The 19,966-nt window shown below is 41.5% G+C and overlaps 1 protein-coding gene across 3 annotated transcripts in view; it reads left to right on the forward strand.

Moving 5' to 3' along the window:
• The window catches only part of LOC139226469 (elastin-like), a 435,956-nt gene extending 418,398 nt beyond the window's left edge, over window positions 1-17,558 (forward strand). For all 3 annotated transcript variants that reach the window (XM_070857261.1, XM_070857262.1, XM_070857263.1), the window contains 5 exons: window positions 4-45; window positions 2,071-2,118; window positions 4,022-4,078; window positions 7,750-7,806; window positions 15,559-17,558. In XM_070857261.1, coding sequence (XP_070713362.1) covers window positions 4-45; window positions 2,071-2,118; window positions 4,022-4,078; window positions 7,750-7,806; window positions 15,559-15,605 — 251 coding nt within the window. In that variant the 3' untranslated portion in view covers window positions 15,606-17,558. The remainder of the gene's footprint in view (window positions 1-3; window positions 46-2,070; window positions 2,119-4,021; window positions 4,079-7,749; window positions 7,807-15,558) is intronic.
• The last annotated feature ends 2,408 nt before the right edge of the window (window positions 17,559-19,966 follow it).

The raw sequence follows: 19,966 nt of genomic DNA on the forward strand, positions 1-19,966 counted from the left end.
CAGGTGGAGTACAGCCAAGCTTTGCAGCTAAAGCAGCCAAGCTAGGTAAATAAAAACTCTTCCTTTTGACATGAGAATGTTTGAAGATTATCTGGTAAAGCAAATACTGTGATTGCAACATGTCTGTAAAGCCATATGTTTGACTCCCTACTGTTAGTATATGTTCTAAGGAGGTCGCGCTGGATTGTGGGTCTTTTTAATTCTTAGAATGACCTAGAACATAAGAATTAGGAACAGAAGTAGGCCATCTAGCCCCTCAAGCCTGCTCTGCCATTCAACAAGATCATGGCTGATCTGGCCGAGGACTCAGCTCCACTTACCCGCCCGCTCCCCATAACCCTTAATTCCCTTAGTTCCTAGGAGGAACAGGTAACTTATCTAACAGTTTAAGCAACTTCCTGTCAACTGAGTGTAACTTGAAGAAGGCTATGTATACCCTGTACCTTCACTGTGGGTCATGCATCCTGAATATAGCTGATTCTCTGAGGAAATGGTGGACATTCCAAAGGAGATCACTCGCATTCTGAATGTAATTCCCTACCTTTAAACAGAAACTAAACACATCTTGAATGAGCAGTAGATGCCTAAAACAAGGGGGTCTAGACAAAGTAGAGAGAGAGAAACTGTTCCCATTGGCGGAGTGGTCGCGAACCAGAGGACCACAGATTGGCAGAATTGGCAGAAGATCCAAAGGCGACATGAGGAAAATCTTTTTTACGCAACGAGTGGTTGTGATCTGGAATGCACTGTCTGAAAGGGTGGTGGAGGCAGATTCAATCATGGCTTTCAAAAGGAAATTAGGCAAGTAGCTGAAGGAAAAAAATTAGCAGGGCTCCAGAGAAAGGGCTGGAAATTGGGTCTAGCTGAAGTGCTCTTGCAGAGAGCCAGCATGGGCTCGACGGGTAAAATAGCTTCTTACTGTGCTGTAATGATTCTATGATTCTGTAACAAATTCTATTACTGTCAATTGTGAACAGCAATGGTTCCAGAACTGATGCTTGTGGAACACCACTACCCATGTTCTGCCACTGTGAATAGTTATCCTATACTCCTTCTCTCTGCTTTCAGTCTTGAAGTCAACTAGAAATCCTTTCTGCTACTTGTCCCCTGTCTCTGCATTCTCTGACCTTGTTCGATAAGGTACCCCATAATAGACTGATGAAGACCTTTTGAAAATCTAGATAAATTACACCTACTGCATTACCATTTTCTACACTGTCTGTTACCTCTTCAAAAAATTCAATAAGGTTGGTAAAGCAAGACTTTCCATTCTGAAATCCATGCTGACTATTCATTATTATATTTTTGGTAGCCAATCTGATCCCATAAGTTTCCCACCGGGCAGGTTAGGTTAAAATTACCCCTTTTTTATTTGTTTTGCTGTAAGTATTTTGTAAGTGAACATCATTGCAATCCTATAACTTTGGAAGCCAAAGCTCTGTAGCCTCCTCTGCTTCAAATATTTATCCAGTTTTCCCTCAATGACTTCCTGTAGCAAAGCATGTAATACTATAGCAACCAACTGCAAAAATAAATTTGGCCTATACTCTCTCCACTGACCATTTTAAATTGTTGACCACTCATCACTGACTCCCCAATCAGATGAAATAGTGTTTCCCTGTACACTCTTTCAAAACCATTCATAATTTTCAAAACCTCTTTTTAAATCTGCTTTTAGTCTTCTGTGGAAATAATCCCAGTATCTCAAGTCTCTCCTTGTAACTGTAGTTTCCCATTCCTGTCATCAACCTGGCGAATCTATGCTGTACTCTTTCTATAATGGAGAATAAAAAACTGCACACAGTATTCTAACTGTGGTCTAACAAATGTTTTGTACCAATTGATCATCTTTTATTCTATGTTTCTTTTGGCTTTTTTATGGCACAGAGTAGCATCACATAACACTCATCTCTCCTAAGAATTCATTTCTGTTGAATAAGACCAAGTGAAAATGATACAGAATTGAGCTTGATTTAAAATAAAATAAAATGTTAAATGATAACTCAATTTACATAGTGAGCTTTTAACCACAGGCTGTTTCATCACTTTTGTACTTCTCACACTCTTCAGGGCTTGGGCAAAGAGGCTATGGTGGATACCTACCCTATTATCAACCTGGTAAGGACCTGATACATTTTGTAGTTCTCATAAATCTCATACATGAAGAGAGCCTAAACTTGCGTGTGTTTCCAAAGATTATAGGGGGAACTTGCGGTCTTGGTGATGGTGAACTGGCAATATTTGCCGTCATTTCATCTTTGAAACTGACCTCAACTTCAGGATTTAGCGCATGCACAGCTTAAGTGGAAATCTCGAAGTTGCGCTCTTTCATTCACTTCTCCTCCACAGGCTATTGTGGGAAGCTTACTTCGGGACCAGCAGCAAACATCTTTGCCTCTGACTGCAAATTACGGGCCAAATGTTGATGCTGGTTTAAATTTATGTGGAGTAGTGCATCTGGAAAATATTCTAATTCTATCAGAAAGTTTTGACAATGAAATAATAAGTTCAACTAAAAGAAAATCTTGTATGACATGGAGGTGTATCACCATGATCCATTCTTTAAACAGTTTTTAGGGCAAGATGTGGTGGGTGTTATATCAGCTTGGACTTTCCAAGAAATGTCCTGTGCAGTGACCATGACGGTTATCTATTGTTGTTTACTGATCCATTGATAATACAGATTGGATTACAATAATATACTAATACACATCGATTCCCCAACATAACTGAAGCACAGCGATAGTGAAAATCTTTTTGGGAGTGTTGGACAGTTGGTATACGGTAAAATAACTGGTCAGTATGTTATGTACATCAGAATGTAAACTTATTACATTGCACAAATTAATAATTTCATAGATTTTCTATGTTTCTAATATAATGAGGCGTGCCTAAGCAGAATTAATGTGATATCCAAGGCTATCCAATCATGCAGCTGGTACAGCATTGCAGTAACCTATATAGTTTTATTTAAAAACAACAAATGTCCATTTATAAAGATACTGAATAGTGGATCTAGCATAGACCACATTCAAAACCGTGCAACACGGAGACATCAGCAGTGCGAAAAAGGAGAGGGAGGTACTAGTAGTGGAATATTTACTGGTGTAATATATCAATAGTTCTTTCTCTACTCAATCTATGCATCTGATAGTGTTGTCTTTGTCAAAGGATGGATAAACTAGAACAAGCAGTAGGAGATGAGTCAATGGTGATTATGCAAGTGGGAATTTACTTCTGAGATGGTCAGAGGTCTCAAAAAAAGATTTAGGCATCTTGCTTGGAAACTAAGGGAAAATATATTTTATTGCTAGTCTTTGGTAACGGTAATGAGTTCACGACTAAATTTTGGAGGTAAGTGAGTCATTAAACAAATAGTGCTTTTTACAAGGTAACTGGGATTTTACGTGGGTTGTCATACAAGAGTAATGGAGCCGCATTTCTGACGGCGAAGCGGGAGCAGCTCTGAGGAAACTCTGAGCCATGTTTAAAGCAAGACATCTGCTTGGAGATTATAGGTGGTTTTTCACTAGCACTTGTTTAGTTCAAATTGTGGACGCCAGCTCCCCATGCTTATACTATTAAACCTGGCTCTCTTATTAGACATCAGAATTCTAGACCTACGAAAAGCACCTCGATGGTTCTGACACCAGGATAAGAGATTCAGATTTAGTAGTGCAAAAACCAGAGAGCCAGTGCACAACACCAGACTCTAACAATCCCAATTAAACAAGTGTCAATATAAAAGAACCTTAAATTAGCTAGATATAGAGCTCATAGAAGGGAGATACAACAGAGCAGGCAGAGGAGTGGCAGTATAAGTAAGAGAAAACATTACATCCATATAAACAAATTATGAAGGCATTTTGGCTGACACATGAACAATGACCATTTAATGGAGATACCAGAAGGCTACCAGTAAATGTTGATGTCAGCACCTTTTGGAGAGAAGCAAAGGAAGAAAATTGGGGTGTGGGAGCTGGTTTTCATTTCTAATAATATCTAATAAATTACTTATCAGGAGCCAGAGCTGGATATGGACCGGGAACTGGACAGCTGGGATATCTACAGACTGCAGGTAACAAATATTTAGCTTGATAATAAGGATTTTCAAATTTGAAACAAGTTGGCAGTCAGAATATATCATTAATTAAATTATCAAATAAAAATAGCCGTCTCAGACCCTCCCTCCTTCCAATGAAGTTTTGCTGCCCAGCATAAAGAGGCAGATCTGCTCAAACTGAGCCATTGATCAGGCCCCTTATTTTTATCTTTTTAATATTCAATCCATTTGCATTATAATAATTGATTTCGCTGAGAGTTTGTTCCTTATATCCATTACTTTGCTTTTGTACTTGGTTCTTCTGGGATAACCCTTCTTACTTCTATAATACCTCTGACAATCAGAATTTTAAAGCTCTCTCCTGTCTTAGATTACATAGGATTAAATAGGATATACAGCACAGAAACAGGCCATTCGGCACAGTCCATGCCAGCGTTTACTCTCCACTCGAGCCTCCTCCTGTCTTTCCTCATCTAACTACCAGCATAACCCTCTATTCCCATCTCCCTCATATGCTTATCTAGCCTCCCCTTAAATGCATCTATACTACTCGCTTCAACCACTCCCTGTGATAGCGAGTTCCACATTCTCACCACTCCTTGGGTAAAGAAGTTTCTTCTGAATTCCCTATTGGATTTCTTGGTGACTATCTTATATTGATGAACTCTAGTTATGCTCTACCCCACAAGTGGAAACATTCTGTCTGTATCAAAACCTTTCATAATTTTAAAGACCTCTATTTAAAGACATCTCAGCCTTCTTTTTTCAAGAGAAAAGAGACCCAACCTGTTCATCCTTTCTTGATATGTATACTCTCTCATTTCTGGTATCATCCTAGTAAATCTTCTCTGCTTCCTCTCCAGTGCCTCTATATCCTTTTTATAATATGGCGACCAGAACTTTACGCAGTACAGTGTGGTTTAACCAAAGTTAGAGTTTTTTTCTGAATTCCCTTGTTGATTTCTTAGTGATTATCTATATTGATGGCCTCTAGTTTTGCTCTTCCTTACAAGTAGAAACACTCTGCTCTATTCCCTCTAGAAATAAACTTTTATGGTTGGTTTGCTTTTTTTATGGCCTTATTAACCTGTGTCACTACTTTTAGTGATTTGTGTATTTGTACTCTCATTTAGATTCTTAGTTCCAAGTATATCCAACCTCCTTATTTTTCTTATCACATTTATCTGTGTCGACATTCATTTGCCAATTATATGCCCATTCTGCAAGTTTATTAATGTCTTCCTGTAATTTGATGCAGTCCTCCTTCGTATTGACTATCCCTCCCAATTTGGTGTCATCCGCAAATTTAGAAATTGTGTTTTTGATTCGAGTCTGAATCGTTAATATAAATTGCGAATAACATTGGTCCCAGCACTGATCCTTGTGACACCCCACTTTCCACCCCCTGCCACTTTGAATAGCTATTCTTTACCCCGACTCTCTGCTTTCTGTCTTGAAACCAGCTCACTATCCATTTTGCTACTTGTCCCCTCACTCTGCATTCTCTGACCTTGTTCATTAATCTATTATGGGGTACCTTATCGAAGACCTTTTGGAAATCTAGATAAGTTACATCTACTGCATTACTCTTGTCTACTCTGTTACCTCCTCAAAGAATTCAATGAAGTTGTTCGAACAAGACTTTCCATTTTGAAACCCATGCTGACTATACATTTTATTTTTGGTTTCTAGATGTTCTTCTATTTTTTACATTATTTTTCCTACCACCAATGTTAAACTGACTTGGCTAGAGTTCCCTGGACATGTTCTATCTCCCTTTTTAAATATAGGTATTACATTAGCTATTTGCCCGTCCTCTGGCACTTCTTTTTCTAATGAATTATTAAATATATGTAATAGTGCCTCTGCTATCTCTTCTCTAGATTCTTTTAAAATGTATGGGTGTAATCTGTGCAGACCAGGGATTTTATCCTCTTTGATTTTGATTAGTTTATTTAATATATCCCCTCTTTTTATTTTAAATGCAGTTCTATCATTTCTAATCTCCTCTTCTGATGTCATGTCCACCTGATCTGTCTCCTTGGTAAATACTGAAGCAAAGTAATTATTTAATATTTCTGCCATTTTGTTATCACTTCCTGTGATTTTATCCTGACAACCTCTTAGTGGCCCTATTCCCATCGCAACTTTCCTTTTTTTATTTATCTGCCTGTAGAATATTTTACTTTTTTTAATGTTCTTTGATAATTTAATTTCATAGTTCCTCTTTGATTTCCTAATTGTTTTTTTTTAATTTCTCTCCTAATCTTTCTGTATTCTCCCTTGTCATGCTTTCCCCTGCTGTCCATGTACTTAATGTATGTCTCTTTCCTTACCTTCAGTTTTTCCCTTATGTCTTTATTCATCTATGGTGTTTCATTAGTATCCCATTTCTGTTCTATATCATTCTTTGTCAATATTGTTATCCATTTTATTTTCGCATGTTCTATTCTCAGTCCCTCAAAATCGACTTTTCTCCAATCTGTTACCCTGGCTTGTTTCATTTCTTGTAGATCCCTTGTTATGAATGCTTCACGCATTCAGATGAGTCTTTAATTTTAACTTTTTACCATTATTTCCTGCTTTCACCTTATTTGCTGATGCACTATTACTGTTAAACTCTCTGTCTCTTCCTGTCACACTTTGTTTATCTTTACCCAAATCACTACACTCCTCCATTGCCTTGACTTTTCTCTTTAGATTTATATATTCTCCCTCACCTGATATCTCCCCAACCTACATTTTTAGTTTAAAGCTCTATCTACATCCCTAGTTATTTGATTCGCTAGGACACTGGTCCCAGCCTGGTTTAAGTGAAGCCCATCCCAACAGAACAGCTTCCTCTCAGAACTGGTGCCAGTACCCCATGCAACAAAACCCCTTCCTCCTACACCTCTTTGAGCCACGCATTCAACTCTCTGATCTGCTTGTCCCTCTGCCAATTTGTGCGTGGCTCAGGTAACAATCCAGATATCAATGCGTGGTCAGAAATCATTTTCCAAGACCACTTCATTATTTATACAAATTTCATGCTTCCAGCTCCAAAATGTGCCACCTTACATCTACCCACATTTAAATATATCTGCCAGCCCTTAACCAACCTAATTAATTGATCCAGATCACTGAATACTTTCAATCTCCTTTGCACTCATCACCTGGCCACATAGCTTAATCAGCAGATTTTATTTTGTAAGAATGCTTTCTTCGATATCGCTTATAAGTAGTGTGAAGAGCAGTTACCCATAATAAATGCATTCTCCCCATCCATGAGAAGTAAATCCGCAACACTAACCCCTGCTAGAGTCTTTATTTTTACCAATACATTTTGTTTTCTATTGCCAACCCAGTTTACAATCCAGATAGCCAATCTGCCACGCATCCCATGAGGCTCAACTTTTATTAAAAGTGTCACATTCTCAAATGCTCATTTAAAAATTCAAATAAATTATATCTACTATATTCCACTACTGAGTTGCCTTATTGAAGCATTCCAGTGGATTTATAAAACAGGATGATTTTTCTTCTCATGGTAATGAATGTGAGTACAACAGTGTTTTTTATTTTGCATCTGTTTTCACCACATTTATAATAAATGAGCAGGTTATCCCAGCCCATTATGAAAGAGGATGTACAGTGCAATTCTGATATAACAATATTTAATGGGCCAAATTTTGTCTGTGTTGCAGGTAAACCTCCTAAGCAGTATGGTGCACTGGGCCAGTTTGGGTCTCCTTATGGGGGAGGTATGAGAAATTAAGATCGCTTTCATTTGCATTGAATGTACACATTATTTAATGTGGGCATGAACTAAAAGCTAAGCAATTAAACTGATCATTGCAAATTGTAAGTACTTCTGATTAATAAGATGCAACAGGATCCTGTTAATTGTATGTTTGTTATTCTGTGTCTAAGTACTGTATATAAAAAGTAGGTGCAGGCGTAGTCCATTCGGCCCTTCGAGCCTGCACCACCATTCAATATGATCATGGCTGATCATGCAACTTCAGTACCCCATTCCTGCTTTCTCTCCATACCCCTTAATCCCTTCAGCCGTAAGGGCTACATCTAACTCCCTTTTGAATATATCTAACGAACTGGTCTCAACAACTTTCTGTAGTAGAAAATTCCACAGGTTCACAATTCTCTGAGAGAAGAAGTTTCTTCTCATCTCGGTCCTAAATGGCTTACCCCTTATCCTTCGACTGTGACCCCTGGTTCTGGACTTTCCCAACATCGGGAACATTCTTCCTGCATCTGACCTGTCCAATCCTGTCTGAATTTTATATGTTTCTATGAGATCCCTTCTCATTCTTCTAAATTCCAGTAAATATAAGCCTAGTCGATCCAGTCTTTCTTCATATGTCAGTCCTGTCATCCCAGGAATCAGTCTGGTGTACCTTCACTGCATTACCTCAATAGCAAGAATGTCCTTCCTCAGATTAGGAGACCAAAACTGCACACAATACTCAAGATGCGGTCTCGCCAAGGCCCTGTACAACTGCAGTAAGACCTCCCTGCTCCTATACTCAAATCCCCTCACTATGAAGGCCAGCATGCCATTTGCTTTCTTTACTGCCTGCTGTACCTGCATGCCTACCTTCAATGACTAATGTACCATGACACCCAGGTCTCGTTGCACCTCCCCTTTTACTAATCTGTCACCGTTCAGATAATAATCTGCCTTCCTGTTTTTGCCACCAAAGTGGTTAACCTCACACTTATCCACATTATACTACATCTGCCATGCAGTTGCCCATTCACCTAACCTGTCCAAGTCCCCCTGCAGCCTCCTCGCAGCTCGCACTGCCACCCAGCATAGTGTCATCTGCAAACTTGGAGACATTACATTCAATTCCTTTATCTAAATCATTAATGTACATTGTAAATAGCTGGGATCCCAGCACTGAACCCTGCGGTACCTCACTAGTCACTGCCTGCCATTCTGAAAAGGACCCGTTTATTCCCACTCTTTGCTTCCTGTCTGTCAACCAGTTCTCTATCCACGTCTATACATTGCCCCCAATACCATGTGCCTTAATTTTGCACGCTAATCTCTTGTGTGGGACCTTGTCAAAAGCCTTTTGAAAGTCCAAATACACCAAATCCATTGGTTCTCCCTTGTCCACTCTATTAGTTACATCCTCAAAAAATTCCAGAAGATTTGTCAAGCATGATTTCCCTTTCATAAATCCATGCTGACTTGGACCGATCCTGTCACTGCTTTCCAAAAATGCTGCTACTACATCTTTAATAATTGATTCCATCATTTTCCCCACCAGGCTAACCGGTCTATAATTCCCTGTTTTCTCTCTCCCTCCTTTTTTTTAAAAAGTGGGGTTACATTAGCTACCCTCCAGTCCATAGGAACTAAACCAGAGTCCATAGAATGATGGAAAATGACCACCAATGCATCTACTATTTCTAGGGCCACTTCCTTAAACAGACTACCAGACCCTGGGGATTTATCGGCCTTCAGTCCCTTCAATTTCCTTAACACCATTTCCTGACTAATAAGGATATCCCTCAGTTCCCCCTTCTCGCTAGACCTTCGGTCCCCTTGTATTTTCGGGAGGTTATTCGTGTCTTCCTTATTGAAAACAGAACCAAAGTATTTGTTCAATTGGTCTGCCATTTCTTTGTTCCCCATTATGAATTCCCCTGATTCTGACTGCAAGGGACCTATATTAGTCTTCACTAAACTTTTTCTCTTCACATATCTATGGAAGCTTTTGCAGTCAGTTTTTATTTCCCTGCAAGCTTACTCTCATACTCTATTTCCCCCCTCCTAATTAAACTCTTAGTCCTCCTCTGCTGAATTCTAAATTTCTCCCAATCTTCAGGTTTGCTGCTTTTTCTGGCCAATTTATATGCCTCTTCCTTGGATTTAACACTTTCCCTAATTTCCCTTGTTAGCCAGGTTGAGCCACCTTCCTTTTTTATTCTTACGCCACACAGGGATGTACAATTGTTGTAGTTCATCCATGTGATATTTAAATGTCTGCATTACCTATCCAGCATCAACCCTTTAAATATCATTCTCCAGTCTATCCTAGCCAATTCATGTCTCATTCCGTCGAAGTTATTTATTGAAACCATATTTTTCCAGCAGCATTACTAGTCTCATACACTCACATGCGTATATAGAAACATAGAAACTAGGTGCAGGAATAGACCATTCAGCCCTTCGAGCCTACACCACCATTCAATATGATCATGGTTGATCATGCAACTTCAGTACCCCATTCATGCTTTCTCTCCATACCCCTTGATCCCTTTAGCCATAAGGGCCACATCTAACTCCCTTTTGAATATATCTAACGAACTGGCCTCAACAATTTTCTGTGGTAGAGAATTCCACAGGTTCACAATTCTCTGATTGAAGAAGTTTCTCCTCATCTCGGTCCTAAATGGCTTACCCCTTATCCTTAGATTGTGACCCCTAATTCTGGCCTTCCCCAACATCGGGAACATTCTTCCTGCATCTAACCTGTCCAATCCCATCAGAATTTTATATGTTTCTATGAGATCCCCTCTCATTATTCTAAATTCCAGTGAATATAAGCCTAGTCGATCCAGTTTTTCTTCATATGTCAGTCCTGCCATCCCAGGAATCAGTCTGGTGAACCTTTGCTGCACTCCCTGAATATCAAGAATGTCCTTCCTCAGATTAGGAGACCAAAACTGTACACAACATTCTAGGTGAGGCCTCACCAAGGCCCTGTACAACTGCAATAAGACCTCCCGGCTCTTATTCTCAAATCCTCTCACTATGAAGGCCAACATGCCATTTGCCGCCTTCAGCGCCTGCTGTACCTGCATGCCAACTTTCAATGACTGATGTACCATGACTGATGTACCGTTGCCGCTACCCTTTTGCTAATCTGTCACCATTCAGATAATATTCTGCCTTCCTGATTTTGTCACCAAAGTATGGATAATACCATTCCCCAACTGCTGAGACTTACCGCCTGATGTTAGCTCTCAGCTGTTGAAACTCAGATGTTGATGCACATACTGAGGCAATGCAAGCTCTAGTTCCACCATTCCTGCAGCTAACTCCATTTGAAGAAAAACAATGATAGGGGCTTCCAAGACATCAAAGCACTCCAACAACTATCTGCTTGCCCACAGATCAGTGGGAGTGCTGAGGCACTTTCCATATGAGTGGTAGTGGCATCATTTGAGTGATCTCTCAGGATGACGGCATGCTTTCTCCCCTGCTATCCCCTCGTCTAATGCCAATCCTGGTGCCGCAAAGCCAGCTAGGCCAATCTTTCCTCGCAGCAGCCCTGGTGCTACAATCTGCAGATGAGCCTTTTCAGGCCCAGCCGGCCACAGATATCTCAAGGTCCCTCATTGGAAGCTCTGTGGCATTCTGCATCCCGAGCTGAAGCAACTTGAGCACTTCATAGGAGCACTGGAGTTGATAGAAGGGCACTTAGGACAGGCGCTAGGGATTGCACCAGGGTGAACAGTTCTTAATGGCAAGTACAAAGATTACTGTAAATTACATTATTTTTTGTAAGTTCTTGTGCAGAGTTTATTTGATGACCACATAATGGGACTGAAATTGCCCTCCGCCCGAAACGGGGCCATTTAGCGTTTTTTTTTTCTTTTTTCTCCACCCGAATCCATGGGGCAGAGACTCGATCAATTTTCAGCTGATTGAATTTTTTTTGGAGAGGGGTGGTGTTCCAGGCGACTGCAGGGCAGAAGTGTCGTTCTGTCGGGTCAGTCGCCCCAATGAGTCATCAGCGTTGAGCTGACAAGTCACAATATCCCTCTCCTTCAGTTAAAGGGGACGTCCGGTGCGAACTCTGCAGATATTTTAGTTAGGTCCACTGGGTCACCAGGGAGGGTTTCGGCTAGGCCAGCAGCCTGGCACCCAAGAGGAGGCTGCCGGGCTGCCTGTTGGCGGCCCAGCCGAACCCGTGGGTACCATTGTCGCGCCGACATGGCAGTCGGCCAACAATTAAAATAAAATGGAGGGTCCGGCAGCGCGTCCTCACCTTTAAGGGCGTACGCGCCACCCAGGCACACACAGTTTCCCCACAGGGGAAAGCTGTCAGTGACACCGGCGGCCACTCCGCTCCCGCGGGGCAATTTTCCACGTGGGCCTGAAAGGGGGTCGCTGCGGTCAGCGTGTGCCCAATGGGGCAGGAAAATGGGTGGTGCGGAAACCTGTTCCTGCCGCTTCCGGCCCAGGGGCAATTTCCGATGGACCGGCCCATCTCTCTGCTCCATTCACACTTCTTAGAGATGGACATGGAGCTTATTGCGGGGGGCAATTTTGGCCCCAATGTGTTTTCAGCCAAAGTGCACCTGGATGTGCTTCTATCAAAGAACACTTGCAACTGGTAGGATAGGTGGACCTTGTTCTTCCTCATCATCCTCAACATCTTCCTGTCACGCATGCTCTTCCACCTCTTCCTAGCCAGCTGGCTCAATGGGTTTTCCCCTTTGGGTGCCAAAGTTGTGTAGAATGCTGCAGACAATAATGATTCTGGATACTCTCTGGGAGTATACTGCAGATCACCTCCAGACTTGTTTAGGCAGTGGAAGCAATGTTTCAGATGTGATCTGTTCTATCAGGCCTCGAGTGATGGCATGGCACTGATTGCGTCTCATCTTTTCTCACATGTTCATCATCCAGGTTTTGGAGAGGATTGTCTTTATCCCCAAGAAGCCTACCTCTGACCCAATGCTTGGGCTGAAATGGGGGGATTGCGGACTGGCGCAATGTGAATGTATCATGGTAGCTACCAGAAAACCTGCATGTTGTTTCTGTACCAGCTGGATTTTGTGAATGAAATCCCTTCCTATTTCTGTAGATGCCAGGCTTTTCTACTTGAGCCTGCAAGGCTCTGTTGACTCACCAAGTTACTTTCACAAATCAGCCAAAACACCCAAAAAGCTCAAAAGCAGCACACTAGCAGTTCAAATAAACTAACTAGTGATTCACCTGAGAATAGCTAATGAACCCTTTCAATATAACGAGACGTGGCGCCCTCCAATTTGATCACACCCATAACTTCTGTGCTTGATTTTGAATTGACAAATAGAATGCCAGAGCTGTTGAGAAGGATATTTGGGTCCTAAAATCAGCACAGCACCCGAAATAGCATGCTTACATAGAAGACTGCTGATTTCAGGCGGCGCACTGGATGCCTAAATGAAGGCCCGGGAAAATTCTGAGAGAGAAACAAACTGCGAGATCACCCACTTTTGGTGCTTTCGTTCTTAGTTTTTGGAGTTAAAACAGGCATTCTTATGTTGAAAGTTCCCCACCCTTTATTTTTTTATATGTAAATACCTGTATAAGTTTTGAGATGTACAGGGTCCACTTCAGGTATAACACTGGCACACATGCAAATTTCTGAAAAAGCATAAAAAAGAGAAAGTAGTCATTTCCAAAGCACAACAAAACTTCTCCATAAACAGAAAATACCATTGAATTGACTCCAGTGATTACACTTTTTATTTAAAAAAAGTATAGAAAAAGAAGCCAGGAAAGTACAGAAATTACATATTGTGTCCTTAAAGGGACACACAGCAGCACTTCGGAAGTGAAATAATATCTTGTGTGTTACTTGATATAATGTTCATAACCTTGTAAAACAGCTTATCCTGTAAACAATGTCATGGTAAGTCCGCAAATAACGCTCTATTTATTTATTGTCCAGTACACACAAGGGCCTGGAGTTTCCACTCGATTGCGCTATTTTTTTGCCGCAATTTGCGGCGAGATTTCTGATTGCTGAAAGCTGCAACTCTACCCAATGATGTTACAATTTGTTGTAGATGAAAAGGGGGCGAAATTCCCCTGTTGTGTGCCTCCCATTAGTACCCCAGGCCACTGCGCAACTGGCGATGACTTAATTGCCATGCGCGGTAACCCCTTAGCGTCCCGTGGCACACCTTTCCGCCTGCGGCTGTAGTTGGCCAACACTCTCTGAGGCTGCCGTGAGCGGTGTCAGCACCAACCTCGCAGGTCGTGAACCGGGCCAATCTCCACTCCCGGGGTGGAAGTTAAAGGGGAGGTATGCTGTGCCGTGGAGCGCCATTTTGTTGTTTTGGCCACCTCACTGGTCGGCCCGTTTTGCTGCTCCGTGACGTGGTCCGGGCCGCCATCATGCAGCCCGGCACTCCGTTTGGCACCACACCACCCTGGTCGCCCAGTAGAGGCCATCAGAGACCCTGCAGAGTGCACATTGGCCCTCCCCTTTAACGGAAGGGGAGAGGCGTTGAAACATGTCAGTGCTATGTGGAGAAGCCGTGTAGCACTGCCGATCCCGTCCGAGTAGCGCCCTGGATACCGCCCCAACAGGAAGTGGAGCGCTCAACATTGTGCTCCACTTCCTGTAACGTGCAGTAACCCCAATTTCGTTTCTGGGGTGGGACTTCTGCACCAAGTGCAGAATGTCCGGCCCAGGAGAGGTTACCGTCCCCAACTGGGGCGATAGCCAATTTCGACCACAAAGTATCTTAAAGAAAGAAAGCCACTCATTGGCTCTGAGCCTGAAATTTACTAGCCTTCTGATTGACTTCAACAATTTATAAGTAACTGCAGTTATCTGGATAAGTTTCTTTGGATCATTAAATATAAGGGGATGGTCCAGGCTAGCAGCTGAACATCACAGCCTAGAAAGTGGATTGTACCTAAATCGCAGCACAATCCTAATCCAGTGCATGCTGCATGCCCCTAATGAGGTCAGTGGCTGGACCACAGGAAATTGGTCCATTATTATTGGTGAGCTGCAGGTGCCAATCGAGCCCGCAGAGCTCGCCAGTCCCAGGAAGCATGAAGATCAGCTGGCTCAGATGGCAGACGAGGCTGTAAGCAGAATCCAGGAGTGGAGGAGGAAGGTAATCAGGAAGGGGGTGAGCGGTGCCGGCAGCGGCTCACAAATTTAATGTGGATCTGGGAGCAGCACTCCTAAAGTAGGTTAAAAAAAAGTTTTAAATTACCTTTCAGTAGGGACCCCTGGTTTGGCTGCCAAGTGCCTGAGAATACTGACTGCAATATGCATGGCACATGCTGTGGTTAGCCGCTAATGAATTTTGTAAAGGGGGCCTGAAACGGATGCTAGGCCTCCTATTTGCACGTGCAAAAGATCTAACGCCTGTTTCAGGCATGGGCCCTGGACACCTATACAGGAGCCTTTTCCAATATAGGGGGCGGCACACTATCAGCACAGAATGTGTACCCACAGACCACCGCAATATGGACATTTAGGTGCCTTTTTTTACACCTATTAAAAGGGCATGGCACCAACAAATGTCTAGGCCACAACTCTCTCTACCTGAAACGATCCATGAGTAATGCCACAGGAGTTCCACAATGTTAACAAAATTCAGAAAGTCTTCTTGCATTTGACAAACCTTTCAAATTCAGTTCTACTAATTATTTAACTTTGACCTGCTTTTGAATAGCTGTTGATTTAAGATGGAAATAATTTTGTCTCTAATTGAACTGTTTTTCTGCGTTTCTGAAGGTTCTCCTTGTGCAATGGGAAAATATTGTGGCCGAAGGAGAAAATAAACAAATAATTGGAGAAGAAGTGATCTCAAGAATTCTGGTGCTACTGCATGATTTGGAATGTAAAGGATGGTGTGTAATGGAACTCCCCCCTGCCCCCCGCCCCTTCCTCCTCCCTCCCTCCACCACCCCACCCCCTCCCCTATTTCATCTATGAAACAATTTGGCTGCATTCATTATCAATATCTAATGGACTTTGCTATCAAGGAAGCTCTGTTATATGTTGGGTGCTTCAAGCATTTAGGGACCAGCTTACAGCTGAGTCTTTTGCTGTTAATCTCATTAATAGTTAACACCATCCTTGACTTGATTTGTTTTGTTTTATGACTTTGACTCCAGTATTTTTAAGTTATAAAAATTGTGTTGTTAATTTTTAGTTGCTTGTGCTTTGCTTTACAAACTGTACTGTGAGTGATACCTGGATCATACAGCTGGGCCGTAGCTCCACCCCTTGCCATCATTTTTGGTGCTGATGAAAATCTATTTTTGAGAGTGGCAGCTGTATTCATACAAATGATGGCTCAACCTGTTGAGTGGGGCCTGAAGTGACCAACGTAACTTTCTCACATTGTTTTTCTACATGTTTGTGCACATGACCAACAAGACTTTGCACTTAGTCAAATTAGCTTCCTGGCCAGAATATTCCTGGAGAGGTCTGGCTATTTTGATTTGGTAGGTTTTGAAGTTTATACAAGCTGAGAGACATTGGGTCAGATTTTCCTCTTCCTACACTTGAGGCTACTGAATTTCTTGTACACAACAAACACAGGAATATTGGGCCAGCTACCTTGCGTTGCATGGGCCAGGTGTGTTTCTCCCCTCCTGATTTTCCTATATCCATTGCACCCAGATGACTCAATAGCACCAGGTTCAGGAATTGGAAAATCTATCCTAATGTATGATAACATTTTCCTTCATCATTGACAGTGGTGTGGCCAGGGTTTTACTACCTCCAAGATTAGGGTTGTTAAATGAACTCTGCACATTTCAACAATCTGATTACCTCCACAACTGTAATTAATTAAGATTTTTATTCTATTGAAATGTCCTCTTGGAATTCTTCCAACTGAATTAGTTAGGTAACAGATTTATCCAATAAAGATATTTTGTTCCTAAAATGACTAACTTTCCAACCAGTCTCCGCTCATGTTCTTTCCCCAAATTAGAATTGCAAACAAGTTGATAGTCCTGCTGTCAGATGAACCTCTGTCCAGAGTGCATGCTGTTATAAATCCCTACAGCATGACAGTGTATTCTCAGGCATCATCTTCTGAAATTAATTATATTGAAATGAGAGGTTATATAAACATAATTACGTACAATTCTTGGATTGCACCCAAATCGGGCTAGCTGAATTGTGAAAATGCAAGCCCACCACAACCATTTTTGTTGAACCTATTCTTTCCCTTCTGCTTTCTGACTCTTCTGTCTGGCTCTATTTTCTCTCTCTCTCTCTCTCTTACTCTGTCTTGTCTGTAAGGTAGAAATTATGATCAGCGCTACCGGTTTAACCATTAGACCTTTAAACAGTTCAATGCCTATAGTATAGTATAGAGAGTAATTTGATATGAGCACCTTAAGTGTTCATTGAATTTCCATCCTTATTGCTACTCATCACTTCACCACGCAACTCCTTTTGATAAGTGAGATTGCTCAAAGTTATGCTGTAGTATGTAATACTTTACATCAATTCTCTTATAAGTACTGTAGCAGAACTTTAGCTCCAACATTAATACATTGCTTCAGGTTTGATGTAATGCCCATTTGCTGTATCTTCATAAACTATGTGACTGAGAAAATACTGGATGGACAACAATTCAGTAACGGCTTTTAAAATAAACAGAATTGTTTAAATAAATATTTTCAGTCAGTAAATTATTGAACATTAAGTATAACTTGAGGTCTGAATGAATGGGAAAATATCAACATGAACACTCCATCATTTTCTGCACAATTCTCACAGTGCACTGTGCAAGTGGCTAAAACCAGGACAATCCCATTATATTATAATTGCAAACAACTACACAGTGAGTAACTATTATACTGATGAATAAACAAGCAGTCCACACAACTATGCATTGAATAACCCTACCCTACGGACATTGGACTTCCACAGAGCTACAAAATGATTAGGCCCAGACACAAGAAAGTTTGAAACAGAAAAAGAAAAAAAAACTTGCATTTATATCACTCCTTTCATGACCACAGGACATCCTAAAGTGCTTCACAGCCAATTAAGTACTTTTGAAGTGTCATCATAGGCAGTCTCTCGAATCGAGGATGACTTGCTTCCACATCAAAAAGTTCACAGGTGTTTCAATGATGGACCTAAAATTCCAGGTCCAAACTAAATCTTGAAGGGTGGAAGGTGCTTGGATTTTTTTTAACGTGTGGTGACCGTTGCACACCAGCCACCACACAGGCTTGACACAGCAAGGTCTTGGTCCAGTAGCAAGGATTAACCAGGACGACTGGAGACCAGCTCTGCTGCACAGACCTAGTGTGCACACATATCGCAGTGTGGGCTGGCCTGTGCTGCCCCTGGGCCCTTGCATCTTCTGGGCCCCGATCATGTCCCTCTACAATCTCTCGCCACTGCTTCGCTCTGACCTCGCCGCTCCTGCTGTACCTGCCCACGCTCCAATCACTGACCTGGATCTTGGCGACGTCACTCTTCACTGCCATTGCTCTCCTGCTCCAGCACGTGATGCTCCCTGGAGTGGTATGCCACCAAGCTACTCCTTCCGCTCCCCCGCCTGATCCGATGGTGCTCGCAGGCCGGAGGCCACGCAGACTGCTGGGCTGTACTGTAGGAAACTCAGCAGCTAATTTGCACACAGCATGGTCCCACAAACAGCAATGAGATAAATGACCAGATAATATATTAAAAGTACATTTAACATTTAAATTCATCCTTCCAATAGAACATTTATAATGGACCCTATCCAATTAAAGAGGCTACTATCCACAGGTAAGATTTTCAGGATTAAGCTATGAATAAGTTCTCAGTATACATCCTCTTACAACCTGAATTCTATTCTTAACCCAACATTTATCTAAAGTAGTTACTAAACACAGCATTTACTGTTTTTTATGGGAATCTATTCAATATTCTGGAGGAGAAGCTCTTTCAACTCTAATCTTGCTTCAAATATTGTTAAATGTCGATATCCCTCATTCTGCACTCAGTTTAGCTAACTTTTTAAAATGACAGCACCATTCTTTTCAGCTCTTTAAAAATTAAGAATCTGTCTTACTCCAGTGAAAACATTCAATTCTATGAGCCTCTCTTCCTAACATGTGGCCCTATATTTAGGTTGACAAGTTAGTCAGTTCTACTATGTTAATTTTGCAAATTGAAACCTACTGGTGGCGCTCTCACCTCATGAGTTAAAAGGTTGTGTGTTTAAACCCTACTCCATGAATCTAGGCTGACACTTCAGTACACTACTAAGGAAGTGCTGCATTGTCAATGGTGATGTATTTTAGATAGATGTAAACCAAGGCTTGACCAACTTTTTCATGGGGGCTTAAAGCTCCCATGGTAATGTGTAATGAGACTGAATTAATAAGTGATCTCATAGTAAAGGATTCTCTTGGGAAGAGTGATCATAGCATGGTAGAATTTCAAATTCAGTTTGAGGGTGAGAAAGCTAGGTCTCAAACTAGTGTACTGAACTTAAAGGCAATTACAAAGGTATGAAGGCAGAGTTGGCTGAAGTGGACTGGGAAAATATATTAAAGGGCAAGACAGTAGATAAGCAGTGGCAAACATTGAAGGAGATATTTCATAACTCTCAGCAAAGATATATTCCAGTGAGAAAGAGACTAAGAGAAGGATGAACTATCCGTAGCTAACTAAGGAAGTAAAGGATGGTATCAAATTGAAAACAAAGGAATACAATGCTGCAAAGAATAGTGGTAGGCCAGAGGATTGTGAAATTTTTAGAAACCAGCAGAGGACGACGAAAAAAAATAAGAGAAAAGATTGTTTGAGAATAAACTAGCAAGAAATATAATAACAGAGAGTAAGAGCTAAGGTATATAAAAAGGAAGAGAGTAGCTAAAGTAAATATTGGTCCCTTAGAGGATGAGACTGGGGAATTAATATTGGGAAATGGAAATGGCAGAGACTTTGAAGAAATATTTTGTATCTGTCTTCACAGTAGAAGAAACTACAAGCATCCCAGTAATTGACAATCAAGGGGCTATTGGGAGGGGGGAACTTAAAACAATCACTATCACTGGAGAAAAAGTACTAGGGAAACTAATGGGACTAAAGGTGGACAAGTCTCCTGGACCTGATGGCCTGCATCCTAGGGTCTTAAAAGATGTGGCTACAGAGATAGTGAATGCATTGGTTG

This window comes from Pristiophorus japonicus, chromosome 16, assembly GCF_044704955.1.
Source record: "Pristiophorus japonicus isolate sPriJap1 chromosome 16, sPriJap1.hap1, whole genome shotgun sequence".
NCBI lineage: Eukaryota > Metazoa > Chordata > Chondrichthyes > Pristiophoridae > Pristiophorus > Pristiophorus japonicus.